The 20,530-nt window shown below is 41.7% G+C and overlaps 1 protein-coding gene across 2 annotated transcripts in view; it reads left to right on the top strand.

Moving 5' to 3' along the window:
- The window catches only part of MACF1 (microtubule actin crosslinking factor 1), a 340,095-nt gene that overhangs the window by 227,550 nt on the left and 92,015 nt on the right, over nt 1-20,530 (top strand). For both annotated transcript variants that reach the window (XM_068966665.1, XM_068966664.1), the window contains 12 exons: nt 1,120-1,353; nt 2,435-2,635; nt 4,881-5,399; nt 6,186-6,362; nt 6,618-6,741; nt 7,545-7,753; nt 8,133-8,450; nt 12,385-12,551; nt 13,820-13,976; nt 16,093-16,210; nt 19,275-19,337; nt 19,982-20,223. In XM_068966665.1, the coding sequence (XP_068822766.1) occupies nt 1,120-1,353; nt 2,435-2,635; nt 4,881-5,399; nt 6,186-6,362; nt 6,618-6,741; nt 7,545-7,753; nt 8,133-8,450; nt 12,385-12,551; nt 13,820-13,976; nt 16,093-16,210; nt 19,275-19,337; nt 19,982-20,223 (2,529 nt within the window). The remainder of the gene's footprint in view (nt 1-1,119; nt 1,354-2,434; nt 2,636-4,880; nt 5,400-6,185; nt 6,363-6,617; nt 6,742-7,544; nt 7,754-8,132; nt 8,451-12,384; nt 12,552-13,819; nt 13,977-16,092; nt 16,211-19,274; nt 19,338-19,981; nt 20,224-20,530) is intronic.

Here is a 20,530-nt window from a genome sequence, read left to right as displayed (position 1 = left end):
AGTGCCAGCAACATAATGGTTAAATATCCCTGCTCTCATGAAGCTTACAGTGTCATGGAAGAGACAGACTTTACACAGATAATCACGAAAATGAGCATATAATGTATTCACTACTACTACTACTAAGTCACTTCAATCGTGTCTGACTCTGTGTGACCCCACAGACGGCAGCCCACCAGGCTCTCCCATCCCTGGGATTCCCCAGGCAAGAACACTGGAGTGGGTTTCCATTTCCTTCTCCAATGCGTGAAAGTGAAGTCACTCAGTCGTATCCAACTCTTAGCGACCCCGTGGACTGCAGCCTACCAGACTCCTCCGTCCATAGGACTTTCTAGGCAAGAGTACTGGAGTGGGGTGCCATTGCCTTCTTTGATGTATTCACTATTATATCTATAAACGAAATGTTACATAAGAACATATAATAGACCCAATCTTGACTTATATTTCAGAAGATTCCTTTAAGGAAGTATCACTTAAACTGAGAATCAAAGGATACATAGGGGTGGATGCATGAAGGGGTGGAAGGAGGAAGAAGACACGCCAGACAGGGGCCTGTGCATCAGTCTGAAGGTGGAATTGCGATCAAGCACAGTAGTTAAGAATTGGAAAAAAGCTAGTTTGACTGTACTGCAAAGAACAAAAGGAAGATTAGTGAACGGTAAGCCTGAGGAGGAGGCAGGACCCAGATCATGCTAGGTCTTGTAGGCTACTTGAGGGTTCAGGAGTGATAACCAAGAGAGTTATGAAGAACCAGCCAGGTCTCAACACTGTTAAAGTCCCATTGTCAGCTCTGCTTTACAGAAGAATGATCTCTTTGAGGATAAGTCATTGCAAAACAAAAGTCGTATTTGTGGGCATTTTCCTTTTATATCTTCACTAAATATCTTCTTAGAAATTTAAATTTTTCTTAAAAAATTAAATATTTTTAGAAGCTTCTTAATTAAAAAGCATTTAAAATTTTATTAGCTACATTGGTTTAGGCATAAACCTGAGCAAGTTATAGTCAGGGACATATGTCCATTGCAGATAATGTCATTCTAGTCATTCCATCTTCATGCTGTTGAGAGGTCTTAGAAGTGCTAAAGTTGAAGCCTCTGCTATCTGTTTTTGTGTGTTAAGGATTTACAGGATGACATTCAGAATCACGCCACCTCATTTGCTAGTGTTGTCAAAGACACTGAAGGGTTCCTGGAAGAGAATCAGACTAAACTGAGTCCCGATGAGTTGACAGCTCTCCGGGAGAAACTTCATCAGGCTAAGGAGCAGTATGAAGCTCTCCAGGAAAGGACAAAGCTGGCCCAGAAGGAGCTGGAGGAAGTGGTGACCTCAGCCTTACAGCAGGAGACTGAAAAGGTAACCAGACTGCTATGAGGCTTGGTGTTTTTCAAAAAAAAAATTTGGTACCTACACAAATAAAAGCTGATGGCCCTTCCAAAGAGCATGGAATTGAGGAAAAGGGCTCATTCAAGAGCTGATCTGCGAGTTGATATTTATTTTTATAAGAAACATTCTGAAGGACTTTAAGTCAGGAATAGTTGATAGAAAGGTCATATTCCAAATCACCGTCACCATCATCATCATCTTTGGGGAAAAAGCACAGGGCATATTTTTAACATGAATCTAGACTGGTGATCCAAGGGTGCTAATGAAGACACCTGGGCAGTCTTAATGGGCCTCCAGTTCTCCTTAAAGTGCCATTACAGTTTCAGTGGGAAATCATGGCACTGGGATAAACTTCAAAGAAGGTGAAGTCTCATGGTCTTCTGCACCCCACTTAGCACTGGCTAATTAGAGTTCTTTGTCTGGCTGTGAACTTGTACACTAATGAGGGCGGTGGAGAATGTGGAAAAGAGAAGTGCATTACCTGAAGATGAATTCTGAAATACATGTACATATCACTTAGCATAACCTGTTTTATTAATAAAATACTTGAAGATTCAGAAAATAGAATTTGAGAGGCAAGTTTCAGAATTCAGTGCTCTACTTGGCAGAGGAATGGATGAGAGTGGTCTGGGATTTCTTTAAGGACGAGCAGCCAGGTAATCGAGTGTAATTGTGCTATTTTTTATCCTACCAAGGTAGTGTGTAACTTCTGCATACCTAGCAAGGATTCTGTTAAAACTTGGAGGGTTGCCAGGACAAAATCACCACTCAATAGAGCCTTTTCAAATCCTGGGATTCAAATCCTTTGTTAAAAGTGATGAGCTATAGATCAAATTTAGGAATCATTTTAAATGATTATTTTTCAACAGAGTTAGAAGATGCTTGTTTTTCTTTGTGGGTGCAAAGACTGTTTATACCCAGCCTTAGAGTTTCTCTCTCTCTCTTTTTTTTTTTTTTTTTGACCTAAACATCTTTCCCTTTGCTTAACCTTTGGTTATATGGTAGCTGAGTATTTAAGGCCTTCTCACTAGACTCCCCCTGTGGCTTTCAGAGTAAAGCAGCAAAGGAACTGGCAGAGAACAGGAGGAAGATCGATGCTCTCTTGGACTGGGTGACCTCAGTGAGATCATCAGAAGGACAGATGGAGCAGCTCTCAGGCAACCTGGAGAAAGGAGCCTTGGATACCACTGATAGTCACACTGGGCTGAATGAAGCCCCAGAGAAGCTGGACAAGCAGTGTGAGAAGTTGAAGGTGAGCATGTTAGCTTGTTCTCACAATGCTGAGTGAATCTCTCCTGCCCTGGGCAAGTCACCATAACCTCCTGCCCTAAATCCAGTGAGAATTTCTCATTTCATATCTCTGATTTCTCAGCAGCCTTAACACCCTTGACCACTCCTCTGGAAATAGTTTCCCCCTTGTTTCCATAGCAGTATCTTCCCTGGTGATTCTCCTCCCTCTCCTCTGGCCAGCTTCTGAAACACACTGACGCACTTCCAAGTTGTAGCCTAGGTCTCATCTTAATCATTTAGAATATACTTTCCTTAGGTAATCTCATCCACCCATGACACTTCACTTTCTGTTTGTACTAGTGATCTCCATGTATTTATTTGTCTTCAGCCCAAATGGCTCTCCTGAGTGTATACATCCTTCTCTGTTTGCAGCTTGGAACCACAAGCACCTCAACTTGAGAAATGGACCTCCTGTCTTCTAAAGTACCTCTCCCCTGACGGACATGTTCTTCCTAAATTCCCACTCACTTGCCTGGACTAAAACATCACCCTAGATTCCTTCCCCTCCCTCCCTCTCCCACTTTGAATCAGTCATCAAATCCCGTGCTTCTTACATCTCTCAAAGACATCACACTTTTTATCTCCATCGAGGTACTATTGCAGTTCAGAACACAGCTTTCCCTTGTGTTACAGTAGCTTCTATTGGTTTCCTTGCCTCTTGACTTTTACCCTCAAGTCCATTCCCACACTACTAAGTGAGCTTTCTTAAATGCTGTCTTTCTGCTTAACTCTTTTAATGGTTCCCTGATGCTCTCAAGAAATCATTTCTTACTTTCCTCTACTCATTTATTCATTTAGCAATTATCAAGAACCCGCTGTATGACAGGCATTGGAGATAAACCAGTAAACCAACCAGACCCATCATCTCCACGATATTAACTGGCATGTGCAGGCATATTGTAGTGCATGATCAAAAGACTATTATATATTTAGCGAACTTAGAAGACACATGGGTCCCATATGTTAGTAGTGACACCTTTATAGCAAATAAAATTGGCTTAGCTGGAATGCTTCTGTTGAACACCCTGTGTGGCCCATTGCCTTATTTTGTATTCATAGCATTTCTGCCTCTTGCAAGCTACTTCCTGAGCTTGGCAGATCCACTGCCGTGTGTGCCCTAAAGCCATGGCAGTCTTAGCACAGAGCAGAAATGGTCCTGCTGTCACAGGCGCTTCCTGACACTGCTTGCTGGCAGCTCCATCCTACCTGGGAAGGGAGCCACCTTACCTTGGGTGGATGAGCGTGGGGACATCTTGCGGTACACAGACAAGCTGTAGTGCTGCCCCCTCCTTCTCTTTCAGCCAGATACATTTGTCACCCCAGCTTCCCTGAGATGGCGTCACAAGCTGAAGCTATCAGGTTGCCATTGTCCTTCTCTAGGGAGTTGCATTCACGGTACAGATAGTCGAGAACACTTCCTAAGCAGCCACTGTCTTCTGTTAGCCTCGGGAAGAACATTTTAGGAACAAAACAAAGCAACCACAACTGTCCTCAAAGAACTTATGTTCCCTTTTTTAAATAGAAAAACGGTCCACATGTCTGCACGTAAACATAGCACACACAAAGTGCAGACTACCTGTACTGTCTGTACTATGCAGAAATGCAGTTTATTCTTACTCATATGCAAATTGTTTATCTGAAAAACTAGTTGCCCAAGATATTTTCTAGTAGGAACACTCTTCAAGGATATATGAGTGAGGTGTTTCACAGCTTAGCATTTGCAGATGACCTATTTTATGCTGGCACATATATGACTTGTGAAGCTTGCTCACTCCTTCCATCAGTGTGGGTAGTTTTAGTTGGCCACTTGTACCATCTCTTTGACCTGGGGTAGTTTAGTGAAGAGACTCTAGTTCTAGTCACAGTTTGTCCCATAATTATCTACATGGCCTCTGTTAAGACATACAGCACCTTTTTGGCGTTCACTCATCCCCTCTTTGATGCGGGAATTATATAGTCCACCTGCACCGCAGATGGTGGTGCAAGTAAGATGAGATAACACATGATAGCTGTCAGATCCTTTGTAAATCAGTTCACCTGGGATTAGCATATGGCATAATACCTAGCAATTCAGAGAGATTGGTGATATCCGAGCAGCTGGAAAAGTGGCCTATTGAGATCTCTCCCTACTTCCGGCTGTAGACATAACCAAGTCATTGTGGTATCCCTACTGATAGTCCTTTGTTTGGGGGGATTCTTTTTGCCAGGCTCGTCACCAAGAATTGCTGTCTCAGCAGCAGAATTTCATCCTGGCTACGCAGTCAGCCCAGGCCTTCCTGGACCAGCGCGGCCACAGCCTCACACCCGAGGAGCAACAGCTGCTGCAAGAGAAGCTTGGAGAGCTGAAGGAGCAGTATGCGACTTCCCTGGCCCAGTCGGAGGCAGAACTGAAGCAGGTGCAAACACTGCGGGACGAGCTGCAGAAGTTTCTGCAGGACCATCGAGAGTTTGAGACCTGGCTGGAACGATCTGAGAAAGAGCTGGAGAGCATGCATCAGGGAGGCAGCAGCCCCGAGGCCCTTCCTGCCCTGCTGAAGCGGCAGGGGAGCTTCTCGGAGGATGTCATTTCCCACAAAGGAGACCTGCGATTTGTGACTATCTCAGGACAGAAGGTCTTGGACACAGGAAACAGCCTCGATGACGGCAGGGAAGCGTCAGCAACCGGAACCTTAGTGAAGGCCAAGCTGAAAGACGCGACAGAAAGATACAGTGCTCTCCATGCAGAGGTATGGGCGAGGCATCTGGCGGCCCCTGGTGCAGCAGTCCTGGCAGCCCTCACACAACCGTGGGTGGTTTCTGGGGCTTACAGTAAGAACCTCAGGACACAGTGAGCACCTCAGGACACAGTGAGCAAGTGGACTTGCAGAATGTCTTTATGAGCCTCTGGGAGGAAAAAAAATGCAGAGGCCCAGGGGCTTATGCTCGACCTGAGCACTATCTAGGGATATGTCTCACTCCAGTGGTGAAGGTGGGAGTGATCGCCTCCCTGTATCTTGACCAGCAGGCGTGGACTCCCAAAAGACAGAGCACAGGGAAACTTAAACCAAATACATAGTCTTCATTCCTAGACAGAACATTTAGGGTAAATCTTCCTTAATCTTCCTCCCTATCAAAGAACTTCCTTTAGCTCTTAAGATACAGAATCTGCTTAGTTCTTTTTATCAGTCTTATGTTTTTGCCAACATCTTTAACGCTCCCAAAGGGAAAATGTTTTGTACCTTTGATCCCCACCTTTGCTTGCAGCTTGATGTGTATTTCATCGGTAGCCTGTCATACAACTCACTGAGTCTTCCCCGGTATATAGTAAAGTTGGGGTGTATAGTATGGATCAAACAATCAGGACCCACTTGTAGAAGATGGTTGCTCCTGTCTACCTGGGAGGCTCACCTACCCTTACCTGCAGTCACAGTCAGGTCCCTGGAGCACAGTCAGGCCTCTTTGGACTTGCCTGGGAGGCTGCTGCCTCTGGCCTGACCTGCTATGGTCTGCTTTCCCTTCTTTCTCTGGCACAGTGTACACGCCTGGGCGCTCACCTGAACACGCTGCTAGGCCAGTATCAGCAGTTTCAGAGCAGCGCCGACAGCCTGCAGGCCTGGATGAAAGCTTGCGAGGCCAGTGTGAAGAAGCTCCTCTCAGATACAGTTGCCTCCGACCCTGGGGCCCTGCAACAGCAGTTTGCAACCACAAAGGTGAGCCAGGGCATGGGGTCTTGTTACACACAGCCCAGAGTGCCCTCAAAGCAAAGCAAGTGCTTGCAGAGGTGAAAGGCAGGGGTCGGGATGCCTTGGACGAGATCTGATCCTTTAACAGTATATTCTGACGTCTATTGCTATGGATAAACAGAATTATTCTACAGAGCTGCCCAGTAGCTCTCGATCCCTAGAAACCAGCTTTGATTACTTCACTCTAATAGTTTTCTTTTGTCCTTTTTCATGGACAAGCAGCAGTTGCAGGAGGAATTGGCTGAGCATCAAGTACCTGTAGAAAAACTCCAAAAAGTAGCTCACGACCTCATGGAAATTGAAGGGGAGCCAGCCCCAGACCGCAAGCATGTTCAAGAAACTACAGGTATGAAATAGCAGTGGCCAGAGTGCTCCCCTACCTCCAAGTGTGTCCCTCTGTTCTGTGATATCTCACACTGTGGTGTACAAGCATCTGTGCTGCTGGCGAGGAGCTGCGGATCCAAGCACAAAGAGCTAACCCTCTAATGAAGCTGAATCTCACACCATAGGAGGCCTTCGTGGCCTGGCTTCAACCCTTTTTCCGCAGACACTCGCCTTCCTACCACACCCGACTTCCTTCCTTTCCCAAATGAGCTAGTCATTTCCTCATTGCTTTCCCCCTGAAGTTTGTCCTGTTTCTTAGCTGCTAACATTTATCAAGTGCATATTGTGCGTGATGAAATCTTGCTCCTGCTTCTAGATGTAACCAGGAAGCTACTTCCTTGGTAAACTCCTGACACCACCCCACCCCCACCCCTAAGAAGTAAAGATAAGAAATAACTTTTCCTTCTGGCTTCTCTAGTACAGTACTCCTAGTACCAATATCGCACTTGTGATTTTATTTTTATGGTTAATTGATATGCCTTCCACTACCTACGCTCTCTTTTAGAGTTTTAAGGTTTGTGGAAGGCAGGACTTTATCATAATAATCTTCAGTCCTCAGCACTGAGTGCGATTTTTGGCACTTAGTAGGTGCTAAATATACAATGCCTATTGAGTTTGGTTCAAATAGTGATGTATTTAAGCTTATTCTGTTTGCCTTGATGTCCATTGTTATAATAACTAACATGTACAATTTAAATACATTTTTTTAAAAGTGCAACAGAAAAATTGTCTCCACTTTTTCTTGTCACGGCCTTGATTTTCCAGATTCCATACTCAGCCATTTCCAACACCTCTCCAGCAGCCTGGCGGAGCGCTCTGCTCTGCTGCAGAAGGCAATTGCCCAGTCTCAGAGTGTCCAGGAAAGCCTGGACAGCTTGTTGCAGTCCATCAGAGAAGTTGAAAATAACCTGGAAGAGGAGCAGGTGGTGTCGCTGTCATCAGGTGTCATCCAAGAAGCCCTGGCCACTAACATGGTGAGACTTGTGCCCCAGGAGTTAGCATAGAGGATATATTTGCCACCTATCATAGTGACATCATTTTGGAAAAGTATCAGGAAAAGAATGTATTTCCATGAATATTCTAATAGACTTAGAGATGATGACTAATCAGTGTAAAGGTATGTCCGCTCAATTTCCAAACCATTGGTAAACTTGAGGGAGAGTGGTAAGAGCAAAGTCATTGGTGGCCTGGGGTGGAGAAGAAAGAGTATCGGTGATGTTCTGAAGGTTCAGTTGGAGTCCTTCAAGCCTCCTTGAGGAGGTGAGCATGTAGTTACTAGAAGTTTATTAGACTGTGGTTCGGATGTCCCAGAATAAGTGACCCAGGAGCTGACACATATGCTCTTGATGACAGAAATTGAAGCAGGACATTGCTCGGCAGAAGAGCAGCTTGGAGGCCACCCGTGATATGGTGACCCGATTCATGGAGACAGCAGACAGCACCACGGCCGCTGTGCTGCAGGGCAAACTGGCTGAGGTGAGCCAGCGCTTCGAACAGCTCTGTCTACAGCAGCAAGAAAAGGAGAGCTCCTTAAAGAAGCTTCTGCCCCAGGCAGAGATGTTTGAACATCTCTCTGAGAAGCTGCAGCAATTCATGGAAAACAAAAGTCGGCTGCTGGCCTCTGGGAATCAGCCAGATCAGGATATTGCACATTTCTTCCAACAGATCCAGGTGAGGCTTTATCTGCCAGATTGGTGGAATAAAGGGGAAGGAAGGGCAAGGAACAACACATGTTTACTGAGTATGAGCACATAATATGTTAGTCAGTACACTGGAAACTTGACCTGCATTGTCTAAAAGAATTCTCACAGCCATCCTGTAAACTTGATATTGTTTGTTCATTTTTAAAAAACACAGCCTAGCTTTATTTTTCACTCATAGCATGTGTTCAGCCCAGATCAGCAGGGATACTTAGCTCGCCATAATCACTCAGTCTTTCAAGTTGATGGAAACTTCATCCTGACATATGTTTGCATGATTCCTACTGCAAAGGGAAGAGCGCACACCATATCCAGTTGCATTTTATTAGTCAAAGCAAGTTTCACACGATCATACCTGACTTTCAAGGTGGGTAGAGAAGTGTAATCCTACCATACACCTAGTAGGCAGAGCTGAAAATACGACCTTCCACAGATTCAGATGTGTATCCAGGAGTAGAATTGCTGGATCACAGTCTATGCCTGTACTTAATTTGATCAAGTAGTGGCTAACCTGAGCTCCAGAATGGCTGCAGCTGCCCACCTACCCACCCCCAGAACCTTAGCATTGCTCTATGCCCACATCACTACCTTGGGTTTATCCAGCTATGTGACCTTTTCCATACTGTACTGTGAGCTCATTGTTTGGTTTGGTTTGCTCTCCTCACGTCTTGCTTTTTGTTTTGAAAAATTTTCAGATTCTAGAAGAGTGAAAGGAATAGTACAATAAACACTTGCATACTTTTCATCTCGATCTACCAATTGCTGTTTCCTTTCTCTTTATAAATGTGTAAAAGAGTGTCACTGTGGGGTCCCATATTCATTAGCATTATTGTTCTTTTTTATATTCGAGCAATTTCCCGTTTTTGCTCAATGAGAGCCTCTTAGGCTGTCTCCTGGTGTCTTTTTGACATGTCCCTACAGTATATTAGTACTGTCTTACTTTCAGCACAGTGTGTCACGGTCACCTTGTAATTTCCCTGTCCCATGAAATCCCCTATTTCTCCAAGGAAGCCTATTTTTACTGGAGAATTATATTTAGACATCAAAATCCAGATACTGCATGAGCCACTAGGATGCCATTGCTTCTAGGTCCTTTCAGTGGGTAGGATTAGGAAATCTTTCTCTCTCTCTCTCTTTTTTTGTTACCTATTTTTATTTTATTTTTAATTTTTCAATTGAAATATAGTTGGTTTACAATGTTGTGCCAGTCTCTGCTACACAGCATACTGCCTTGGTTACCGACGTTCTTTTTTTTAATATCTATTATGGTTTATCACAGGATATTGAACATAGTTCCCTGCGCTGTATAGTAGGACCTTGTTGTTTATCCATCCTACCTGTGATAGTTTGCATCTGCTAATCCCAGGCTCCCAGTCCTTCCCTCCCCCACCCCACTTCCCCTTGGCAACCACAAGTCTGTTCTCTGTGTCCATGAGTCTTTTCTGTTTTGTAGGTAAGTTCATTTGTGCCATATTTTCTTTCAGCTTGTCTTCTGTTTTTCCTTAGGATGTTTTTTGGTCATGTAAAATTTTTTGTTAAATTTTACACAGTAGATTTTATCAGTTTTTTTTTTTAATTGAAATAATATAGTTGACATACAATATTATGTTAGTTTCAGGTGTTCAACATAGTGGCTCAACATTTCAATGCAGTATGAAATGATTACCATGATAGGGCTAGTAAACATCTGTCCCCACTCAGAGTTATTACAGTGTTATTGACCATATTCCTTATGCTATATGTTATATCCCTGTGATTTAAATTTATTTTATTACTAGAAATTTATGCCTCTTAATTCTCTTCATCTGTTTCTGCCTTTCTCCCACCCTTCTTCCCTCTAACAACCACCTGTTTATTCTCTGTATTTATGAATCTGTTTTCATTTTTGTTTGTTCCCTTGTTTTGTTTTTGAGATTTCACATATAAATGAGATCAACAGTATTTGTCTTTCTCCGTCTGCTTTATTTCCTTTAGCATCATACACCCTAGATATCTCCATGTTGTCACAAATGGCAAGATTTCATGCTTTTTAATGGCTGAGTAATATTCCTCTGTGTGTGTGTGTGTGTGTGTGTGTGTGTGTGTGTATCACATCTTCTTTATCCATTTATATTCTGGGCTTTCTATAGTGTTCCATTGATGTATATGTCTTTGTGTGTGTGCGCCAAGACTATACTGTTTTGATGGCTTTGTAGTATAGTTGTAGTAACTCTGGAGTATGGTTTGAGGCTAGAGGTATCACTCTTTCATTGAAAATGTATTTTTAGTCATAGTTTGAAAGCCTTTTGCCATATTCAGGTTATGATGAACTCTACCTACACAGTTTCTTTTTTTCTCCTCTCTTTTTAAAATTCTAATACTTTAACAATTCAAGTTTATTCTGAAGTATATATGAAGTATGAATTCAAGTTTATGTTTTCCCAAAGTTCTATCTAGTTGTCCCCATTGTCATTTATTTGCAAAATCTGTATTTACCCCAGTGATTTGAGAGTCTGTCTTTATCATATACAAAGTGTCATATGTATTCAAGTCTGTTTCTTGATTTTCTATTCTATTTCACTTGTCTTTCTGTTAACATTCTAGAGGATTTATGGTATGTTTTACTATCTGGTAAGGCTAATCTCCCCCATTTTTTTCTTTTTTAGGGTTTTTCATAGCTATAATTGTACATTTATTTTTGCATGTGAACACTTGAATCAACTTTATCAGTCTTAGAGAAAAATGTTGGTCACATTTTATTTGGGTCACTTCACTTATTCACAACATGTGTGTGCACACATACACACACACACACATCTTCATGGACGTTCTTCCATGTTTACAGGCCTGCTTTCATGTCGTTCAGACATGTTTTAAAGTTTTATTTGTAAAGGTTCTGTACATTTCTTATTAGTTGATTCCTAAAATTGTACCTTTTATGCTGCTATTGTGTTATTCTTAATTTTAATATGTTGAGTTTATATTCTTCTCCCTTCTTGGATTACTTCACTTTTCAATCTGGTTATGTTGTTGATTCTCTGAGATTTTACAAATATACTTTCATGTAATCTGCAAATATAGTTTTATCTCTTCTTTTCTAATTATCATGCCACAGAATGTCTTTTTCTTACCCAATTGCATTGGCCAATATCTTCAATATGGTGTTAAATAACAGTAAAGAGTTTATTTACCTGTTTTAAAGAATAGACAGACTATGAAAGCTTAGAGAAGTTTAATAGCTTAAGATCATAGACTAGTAAGTGACAAAGCCATAATTGAATTTCACATCTTTTCTGCACCAGAAACTTATATTCTTTTTATTCTGTCATCCTGCCTCTGGATTCTTCAAAGATTTGTTTAAAGGAGACGAGGCTCCTTTCTAATTTCCAGCCACTCTCAAGTGGATTGGAGAAATCCTACATATTTTATGTTTTGATCTAGCAATCAACATAGTGAACACGCTCAATTCTTGTTCCTTCTTTTTCTTTTTTTCAGTGTATTTATTTTTGACTGTCCTAGGGCTTCACTGCTGCGTGTGGGCTTCCTCTAGTTGCAGCAAGTGAGGGCGGCTCTCTCGTGCAGTGCATGGGTTTCTCACTGTGGTGTCTTCTCTTGTTGAGAGCATGGGCCCGAGGGTGCGCGGGCTCAGTAGTTGCAGCTCCTGGGCTCTAGAGCACAGGCTCAGCACATGGGCTTAGTTGCCCTTGGGCATGTGGACTCTTCCCAAATCAGGGATCAAACCCATGCCTCCTGCATTGGCAAGTGATTCCCAACCACTGGACCACCAGGGAAGTCCTTGTTCCCTCTTTTTCTACAGATTAGAGAGAATATGTCCCAGCTTTAATCTAGATACCTTTCATTCTTTTAGAGTCTTAAGTATTTATAAAGATCAGAGGACTGAATACATTTCCTTGTTTGCTTGGCAGGAGCTCAATTTGGAAATGGAAGACCAACAGGAGAATCTGGATGCTCTTGAGCACCTAGTCACTGACCTGAGCTCCTGTGGCTTTGCTCTGGACCTGTCCCAGCACCAAGACAGGGTGCAGAACCTCAAAGAGGACTTCACAGAGCTACAGAAGACGATTAAAGAAAGGTGAGTTTTCATATGTGTGTCAGTGTCATGGAGCTAATTTGTTCTTGCTGTTGAATGAAATGACTTCTCCTTCACCAGAAAAGATAGCATCAAAATTCTGATACTGAGCTGTAAGGGACTGGAAAATGCCTCTTTGAGACAAAGCTACTCGGTCTGTGTAATACTTAGTGGTCTTTCTGTTAGTAAATAGTGAGTTCCTTCTCAGTAATGGGACTCACTTCCCCCTCTGTACAAGGGAAAGCCCAAGTCACATGGACCAAACAGAATAAATCACAAGACAGCAAGAAGGATTGTGGTAGGATTAGAAATAATGAGAAAAAATGGAAGAGAATTTGCAGACGTAATCAGAGGTTATTTGGCACTCACATTGCTGGTTTTGACCACATTTCAGTTGCTATAATGGAGGAGTTTCTGGATTCTTCTTTGAAGGCAAACATGGGAATGTATGACAAAGGGTGGCTGATTTCAGGTTATTGGTTCACTGTTGAAAAGCTATAATCCCTGCTCAGAAAGCCTCATGTGGGTTTAAAAGTTTGATAAGACTTTTCTTGGTTTAGCTATAAATATCTCGATTTGGCAGAGGACTGCCTTAGTGACTAGAGGAAAGCAGTTGCTCAAATCACCACTGTGAGCAGGAGGTTATTTAGTGCAGGCGAAAGGGATAGGACACAGGCCAAGCAGGTTTTGTCTTTCTTTCCCTTTGCGGAGGGCCTTTAGCTATATGAAGAACCAGGATCACTGGTCTGAAGTCTAACAGATGTGACCTTTTCCAAAACTTAATTTCAAAATTGAATTCTTTCTCCTTGATTTATTTGACTCATGGGTGTGCTTAGCCTAACTTCTCTGAGCCTCAGTTTTGGCATCTTCCTTGCTCAAGGAATTAGCATGTGAATTGGGCCTTAAAAGAGTCAAAGACCTAAAAAGTAGCAGAGCTGAACTTGAGATCCAAAGCCTGCATTCTTTCCATTGTATCACAGTACCTAAATAGCAGTCTCCCTTTAGTTTTTCTCACTTTCACTTTAGCCTCGAGTAAGATTGAAGACTCCTTTCCCCAGAAATGTCCAAACAAGGGCAACAGATTCCTCAGTTTGATGCTCTCCTACATTATATGTGGTTGTTTAGCCCGAGCTGCCATGGAAAAGATTATGAGATGGGAAGGCCCTGTTAGGAAACTGATGCCTAGAGTCCTAGAACAAACCTAGTTTTAGTTCAAGTTGACTTCTTTACAAAGCTTCGTCTGGCAAGTAACAGAATGTCTCCCTTGACAGAGAGGAAGATGCATCGTCTTGCCAGGAGCAATTAGATGAATTCCGGAAGCTGGTTAGGACTTTCCAGAAATGGCTGAAGGAAACTGAAGGGAATATTCCACCTGCAGAGACTTTCATGAGTACTAAAGAGCTGGAAAAGCAGATTGAACACCTGAAGGTAGGTGAACAAAAGGATCCCCGGGAGTCAGGCTAGACAGCAGTGTGGAAGCTAGTGTGTACTCATTTCACTCTGTGGTGGGGAGTGGTGTGAGAAACCCAAGTTGTCCATCTGTATCGGAACAGCAGTGCCTCCATGCTCTTCATGTGAGTTCTGCCTACCCCTGTCCAAGCACTGAGCACCAAAACATCTACTAAAAAAAAAAAATCTGGGAATGATATCTATAAAGTTTCAGCTCTTTAGGGGGATGCCTGTCATGCTGTGGTAAGCCATAGGAAAGATGGTCATCAGAGTCCAGTCTTGAGAAGCTTACACTCTCATCGTGTGTTAGACAGTTATATGGGAGCAAGTGACCAGACATGTGATCACAAAATTTAGATAATTTCTCCATAACTAATTAAGGGAAAGTTAGAGTCAGTGGTGGAAAGACACCGACAAGGGTAGTATCCACCTTTCTCCCATCTGTTGTAAAATCTCTTCTCTGCCATCTTGATTCATTTTCATCCAGCTCTGTTTGCACCTCTAACATGTTTCTTATTTGTATTGAAACCAGCCTCCATCTAACTCTCATGCATTTGTCCTTATTTTCTTAGTAAAACAGGATTTATCCTGAATAGATGAAAGGGAAGAGTTTGATTGTTTTCACAGAGAGGGTGCCAGGAGCATTTGCTGTGGAGAGTTCCCTAGGACAGAGTTCCCTGATTTCTTGGTTCATGGTGCCCTTTATGTTTCAAGACATTTTTCATGGCACTTCAAGGCCAGAGAAAACAAAACCTAAAAAACCTCACTTGCTAAGTGGTCAGAACCAAACAGCTTAACAGTAGTTGTTCACATGGTGTCCAACAGATGTCACTGTTTTTCCCTCAAAAATTTAAAATATCCTATGAGTCAGTGCAGAGTTTGAGAACTGTGGCTCTTTGGAATCAAGAGTGACTAATAAAAGAACTGACAAAGTCTGAACTGACAAGGTTAAGTTTGAAGTTCGGCGCATGAGCTTGCCAGATGTTCATGACTCTGTGTCTTTGCTGCTGCTGCTCTGCAGCTTTAAGTCAAAAGCAAACTAAGTAGGAATTCAGTGTGGAGGAAGGGGTTGAAGCCTAGGATCATATCCTTTCTGAGAAAGGAGTAAAATTCTACTTCTATAGCAGGCAGTTCACAGCTTAGAGACAATATTACTGGACACTTTTGTCTTAGAGCAGATGTCATTGTTTCGTAATGGCTTTCTGTGATGGTTAGAGCTCTGACTTCAAACCCAATATAAAGTTCCCCTGAAAATTCAGAGTGTAGTCTATGATTCTGTGTATTTCTCTACATCTCAGTGTCTAGCGCGTCATCTTACCTTCCAACACCATTTCCTTTATGTTCTTTAATGCATAGTATTCCTTTTGTCCACCTGGCAAACTCTTTATCTTAATGCCAACCTTTCCTCCTTTCAGGCAGTTAGATGTGTCTCCTTTTGTGTCCTTAGAGTCTAGTTGGAGAAGGCAATGGCACCCCACTCCAGTACTCTTGCCTGGAAAATCCCATGGATGAAGGGGCCTGGTAGGCTGCAGTCCATGAGGTCGCTAGGAGTCAGACACGACTGAGCGACTTCACTTTGACTTTTCACTTTCCTGCATTGGAGAAGGAAATGGCAACCCACTCCAGTATTCTTGCCTGGAGAATCCCAGGGACAGGGGAGCCTGGCTGGTTTCTGTCTATGGAGTCGCACAGAGTTGGACACGACTGAAGCGACTTAGCAGCAGTAGCAGCAGCAGCAGAGTCTAGTGGCTCTCCATATTTCTGTAATATCATTTATCACATTATAATTGATAATCTGAGCTGTTGGTTTAGGAACTGTGTCATAATCCTATTTTGTATCCCCAGCGTTTGGCATGATGCCTGGTGTATAATAAATGCTCAAAAAAAATTTTTTTTTGCTTGATAAGTGAATGAATGAATGAGAAGGTCTTGAGTCTTCCAGCTGGCTAAACCAAGTTCTTGAAATGACTGAATAAATGAAAATGGTTACTTAATGCTTATCAAAACTTTGGGGGAGTTTATGTAGAACAGGTGTCCATAATTATGAGGAGAAAGCCTCCAAATACTACATTCTGCTATTTTGTTCTTTAAACAGAGTCTCCTAGATGACTGGACAAGTAAGGGGACTTTGGTAGAGGAAATCAATTGTAAAGGTACTTCTTTAGAAAATCTCATCATGGAGATCACAGCACCTGATTCTCAAGCCAAGACCGGTGAGTGCAGGCTCTTGAAAAAGTATTGAATAAACATCATTCTTTCCTTTGGCCTTTGATGATGACCCCTTGTTAGAATCAAGGTTGGATATGAGAACAAAGGAGGCTTCACAAAGGAGGCAGTCTTCCCCCTCAACCTGATCTGTTTTCCCTTTTGCTTTGTAACATTGCTCCATTTTACAGAATCTCTTCCCATGATGGGAGAAAGTAAAGAGACTAGGTGGCCCACATAGAACTGACAAATGAACATAGAAGGATTAAAATAGGATTTTCCATCTTGAGGAATTTCCCTCTTCTAAATATGTGAATAGCGTGGCTATTCATTAACTTTAAATTGGGGTCAGCGGTATAAGCATATCTTGGGAGAGGCTAGGTTTTTAGGAGTCAGCATTGATACACCAGAAACTGGTATACTTATTGGAAGTGCATACAAAGAGTGTGCCCAGATGTATGAATAGTCTCTGCCTACAAATTAAGTCTTTCAGACAAATGCATCCTGAGCTCACAGTCACTTGCTGGTTGTTAACTGGGATCTCCTAGATTTTATTACCAGACTGTGTTAATGCATTCCCATAGTCCCTTAAATAGTAAGAGTGAAGTATGCTTTCTCTTTTCCCCCTGAGAATGGCTAGTTTCCTTTTGTATCCTAAAGTTTTAAAGATGTCTGGAATAACCTAGAAGTGACAGCATTTCAGGGAATTGGTAACTTTTATTTTCTAACACTTAAACTTCTAAGTTCAGTGACTTTTGTGACATCACCCAGCAAACTTTTTCTATAAAGGGCCGTAAATATTTTAGGCTTGTGGGTCATATGGTCTCTGTCACACTACATGTCTTTGCCATTGTAGCACAAAAGCAGGCATAAGCAATATATAAATGAATGGGTGTGGCTGTGTTCCAGTAAAGCCTTGTATACAGAAACAGGTGGAGGGACAGATCTGCTGGTGAACTAACGCTTTCTGACTCCTGAAATGGATCAGTGATTGTCAAATTCTTTTACTAGCATCTATTTAAAAATTAAATCTCCTATAGAACTATACTCTACAAAACAAATAAAAATATTTTAGTGGCATGAATTTCCCTTATAAGTAAATTTATAGCATTTTATATATTATAAAATCCATCAATTCATCAATGAATATTAAGGTTATCTTAGTAAATATAGAAATGTGAAGGAAAGAAAAGAATATTTGAATGACTGCTTCATTATTTGATTATTTCTCCATTTTTTTCTTGGTTGCACTGTATCAAAAAAATATGCTTCACACAGATAAATAGGTGCAAATGATGGCAAAAGTTTTTAAAGTTCACTATACTATACGAAGTGTTAAGAGTTCTGTTATTACACAGTTCCACCTGATGAGAGCCTGCTTTGAGCCTTTTTGTCATTTTATGTAATACACATGTGCTATAGATGTTTTTCTTTGTATATGAGTGGACATGTGTCAGATTGAATATTTTAAAGAGTTAGAGAAGAACTATAATTTTTCCCATCAGTGACCCTCAGAAAGCAGTTAAATGTATGCACAGAGGTGCAGGAGCTCCTTTATTCCCCCCCAAAAGCAGCATGAAGTGAAGTGAAGTGAAGTGAAGTCGCTCAGTCGTGTCTGACTCTTTGCGACCCCATGGACTGTAGCCTACCTGGCTCCTCTGTCCATGGGATTTTTCCAGGCAATAATTGACTGTATCTACTGGGTTAATGTGGTGTTCACCGTGATAGAACGTGCATGTTTTACTGACATTTCTAAGTACTTAGAAATATATGCTGAATCTTAAAGTTAAACCAAACATTTACAGAGTCCCTAAAGCACCTTTTTAGTTATTTTGAAAACCAGTGTGAAGATCACTACCCTGAGTGCTTTTAAAGTTCTCTTCCATCTTTGAAAATGCGTGAATGTTCTAGTTCCCTACGTTTGTGAGCTCTTTTGGCTTCATAAAGTGCTTTCACATACACTGCCTCACTACCTCTCACCTGTAACCCCATGGAAGCTGACAAGATTATCTTCATATCCCAGAGAAGATCCTGAAGTCTGTCCACAGACTGAGGCTCATGTACTGAGTTAGTGACGGTCTTGTCTAGACTGTCTTCTTCAAATTACTAGTCCAGTTTCTTTTTAGCCATCACCACACTGAAGTGGAATATGATCTTTGTGTTTGATCTATTTTTTAATTGAAAATACAATAATTTTAACATTTAAAAATTTTGCAATCACTGTTTTCTAATATAACCTCACACATCACTTTTTCCACAGTGAAATTAGTGCATGTGAGAGTCTTAGTCAGCTCTTGGAATGTTACATTATGTCATGACTGTTCTTCACATTTCTTTATAATCTTTGTAATTGCATGATCTGGTTTTTACTTACTTGAGATACTCCTGAAATGTAAGGAATCAACTTGGAGAGAATATAGGTCAAACTGTGGTAATTAGAAACAGAACCAACGACCCTAAACAGAATTTATGGGAATGTTTATGAGCCAGATTTATTGGCACTTAGAATTTCTGTTTTCTGGTGGGGTAAGGGGAGCAGCAAGTCATGGAAAAAAAAAAAGACAGGGAATCTTTTGAAACAATATAAGAAGGGCTCACTTTTATGTCTTTACTAAAAGAATGCTGCTTTTTATGTCCTTAATTGTACTTACTGTTTATTTTTATTATGGTGAACAACATTGATGTTAAAGTCGAACCTTTTTGGCTATATTATAAATCCTCATTCCAAAGTATGTCAGATATTTGTCTCGAGACTTAGTCACTCTGCTAAATACTTGCTTCACAAAATTAGGGCAGAGTCCAAAGAGTTCAAATTGGAGATTTAAGAAAGGAATTTGGATTTCCTCTAGAAAGGATTAGTAATCATTACTGCTAAGGAGCTGAATCACCCCTAGTGACAGTGTTGCCTGGCAGCTAAAATGATTTGTCTCTTTCCACGAGTATGTTGTCTTGTGCTGTGTTAACTTCCTGATACCTGAGCTTACAGTGAGTGCCAAAGAATAAACTCGGTGCCTGTATGTATTCCTAACACGTTTTGTCTTGCCCTGTTTGTCTCTCTGTCCTTCTGCTCAGGTTCCATACTGCCCTCTGTAGGAAGCTCTGTAGGCAGTGTGAACGGATACCACACCTGCAAAGGTGAGAATGCCATTTCAACAGTGCCTCTTTGTTGGGTGTGTTAGGACAGTGTTCGTGTTTGCATCTGTGTATGTTTCCATATGTGTGGAAAGACTGCTGCTAGGATGGGCTGTAAGGGTAAGAATCTGGGGAGAAGTAACCATGATGCCTCTTTGTTGCTAGCTAAAGGCTAAAACCGATTGGCAGGCAGTGAAATAAAGGTACAAGCAAATAAACTGGACCACTAGATAAGACCAATAGGAAAAGACTTGGAAGAAAATGTATGCAAATCTTTGAATTATAAATAAGTTACACTAGAGGTGGTCTAATCTAGCCCTGAGACTCCCCACCAAGTTTTCTTTGTAGTTAAAAGAAGTAGAAGAATGCGTCAGATCCCTCACTCTCTTTACTTTCGCTGCTCCTGTGTTTACTTAGTATTTTATTATTTTATTTATACATGTGAGTATGTCATGCCAAAATCAGAATGAGAGCTCTTTTGCTTTTTGTTTGTAAACAGGAACTTTTATGTGATTTAGCAGGAAGATAATCTCTAGTTCACTAGAAAGAGTGGGAGAGATACTTAATCCTGATGAATAATTTAGTGAGGAACCAGTGGGGATACTTGAGAGCTATTCCCAGTCTGATTTCTGTTTCTGTGATGCTAGATCTGACGGAAATCCAGTGTGACATGTCAGATGTAAACTTGAAATATGAGAAACTTGGGGGCTTGCTTCGGGAACGGCAGGAAAGCCTTCAGGCTGTCCTGAGCAGAATGCAAGAAGTTCAGAAGGAGGCAAGCTCGGTGCTGCAGTGGCTGGAATCAAAAGAGGAAGTCCTGAAAGGCATGGACGCCTCTTCATCTCCAACCAAGACAGAGACAGTGAGAACCCAGGCTGAGTCTAACAAGGTACTGTGTTCACAATAGCTGCATCTCAATACTAAGAGGAAAGGGCTGTTGTACTAGTGTTCCTGCCTGAGCCCAGGGGCCTGAGAAGGAGACATGGCCAACCACCCCATCATAATGAGCGGAGTGTTTGATTTGCAAATGCTTAGTATGCGTAAATTCTCCCAGAGAACTTTCTTGCCAATGAAATTAGAAGTTGTTACAAATCAGATTGAGAAACAAAACCAGATCCGTTTGCAGAAGGAGAATAAGGACAATAGCCCTCCTCAGAAGCATCAGTTCAGAGAATGAGATCTCATTTTCTATGTGA

This window comes from Capricornis sumatraensis, chromosome 2 (assembly GCF_032405125.1).
Source record: "Capricornis sumatraensis isolate serow.1 chromosome 2, serow.2, whole genome shotgun sequence".
Classification (NCBI taxonomy): domain Eukaryota; kingdom Metazoa; phylum Chordata; class Mammalia; order Artiodactyla; family Bovidae; genus Capricornis; species Capricornis sumatraensis.
The sequence above is the reverse complement of the archived record's forward strand: the minus strand, read 5'-3'. Positions and strand labels throughout refer to the sequence as shown.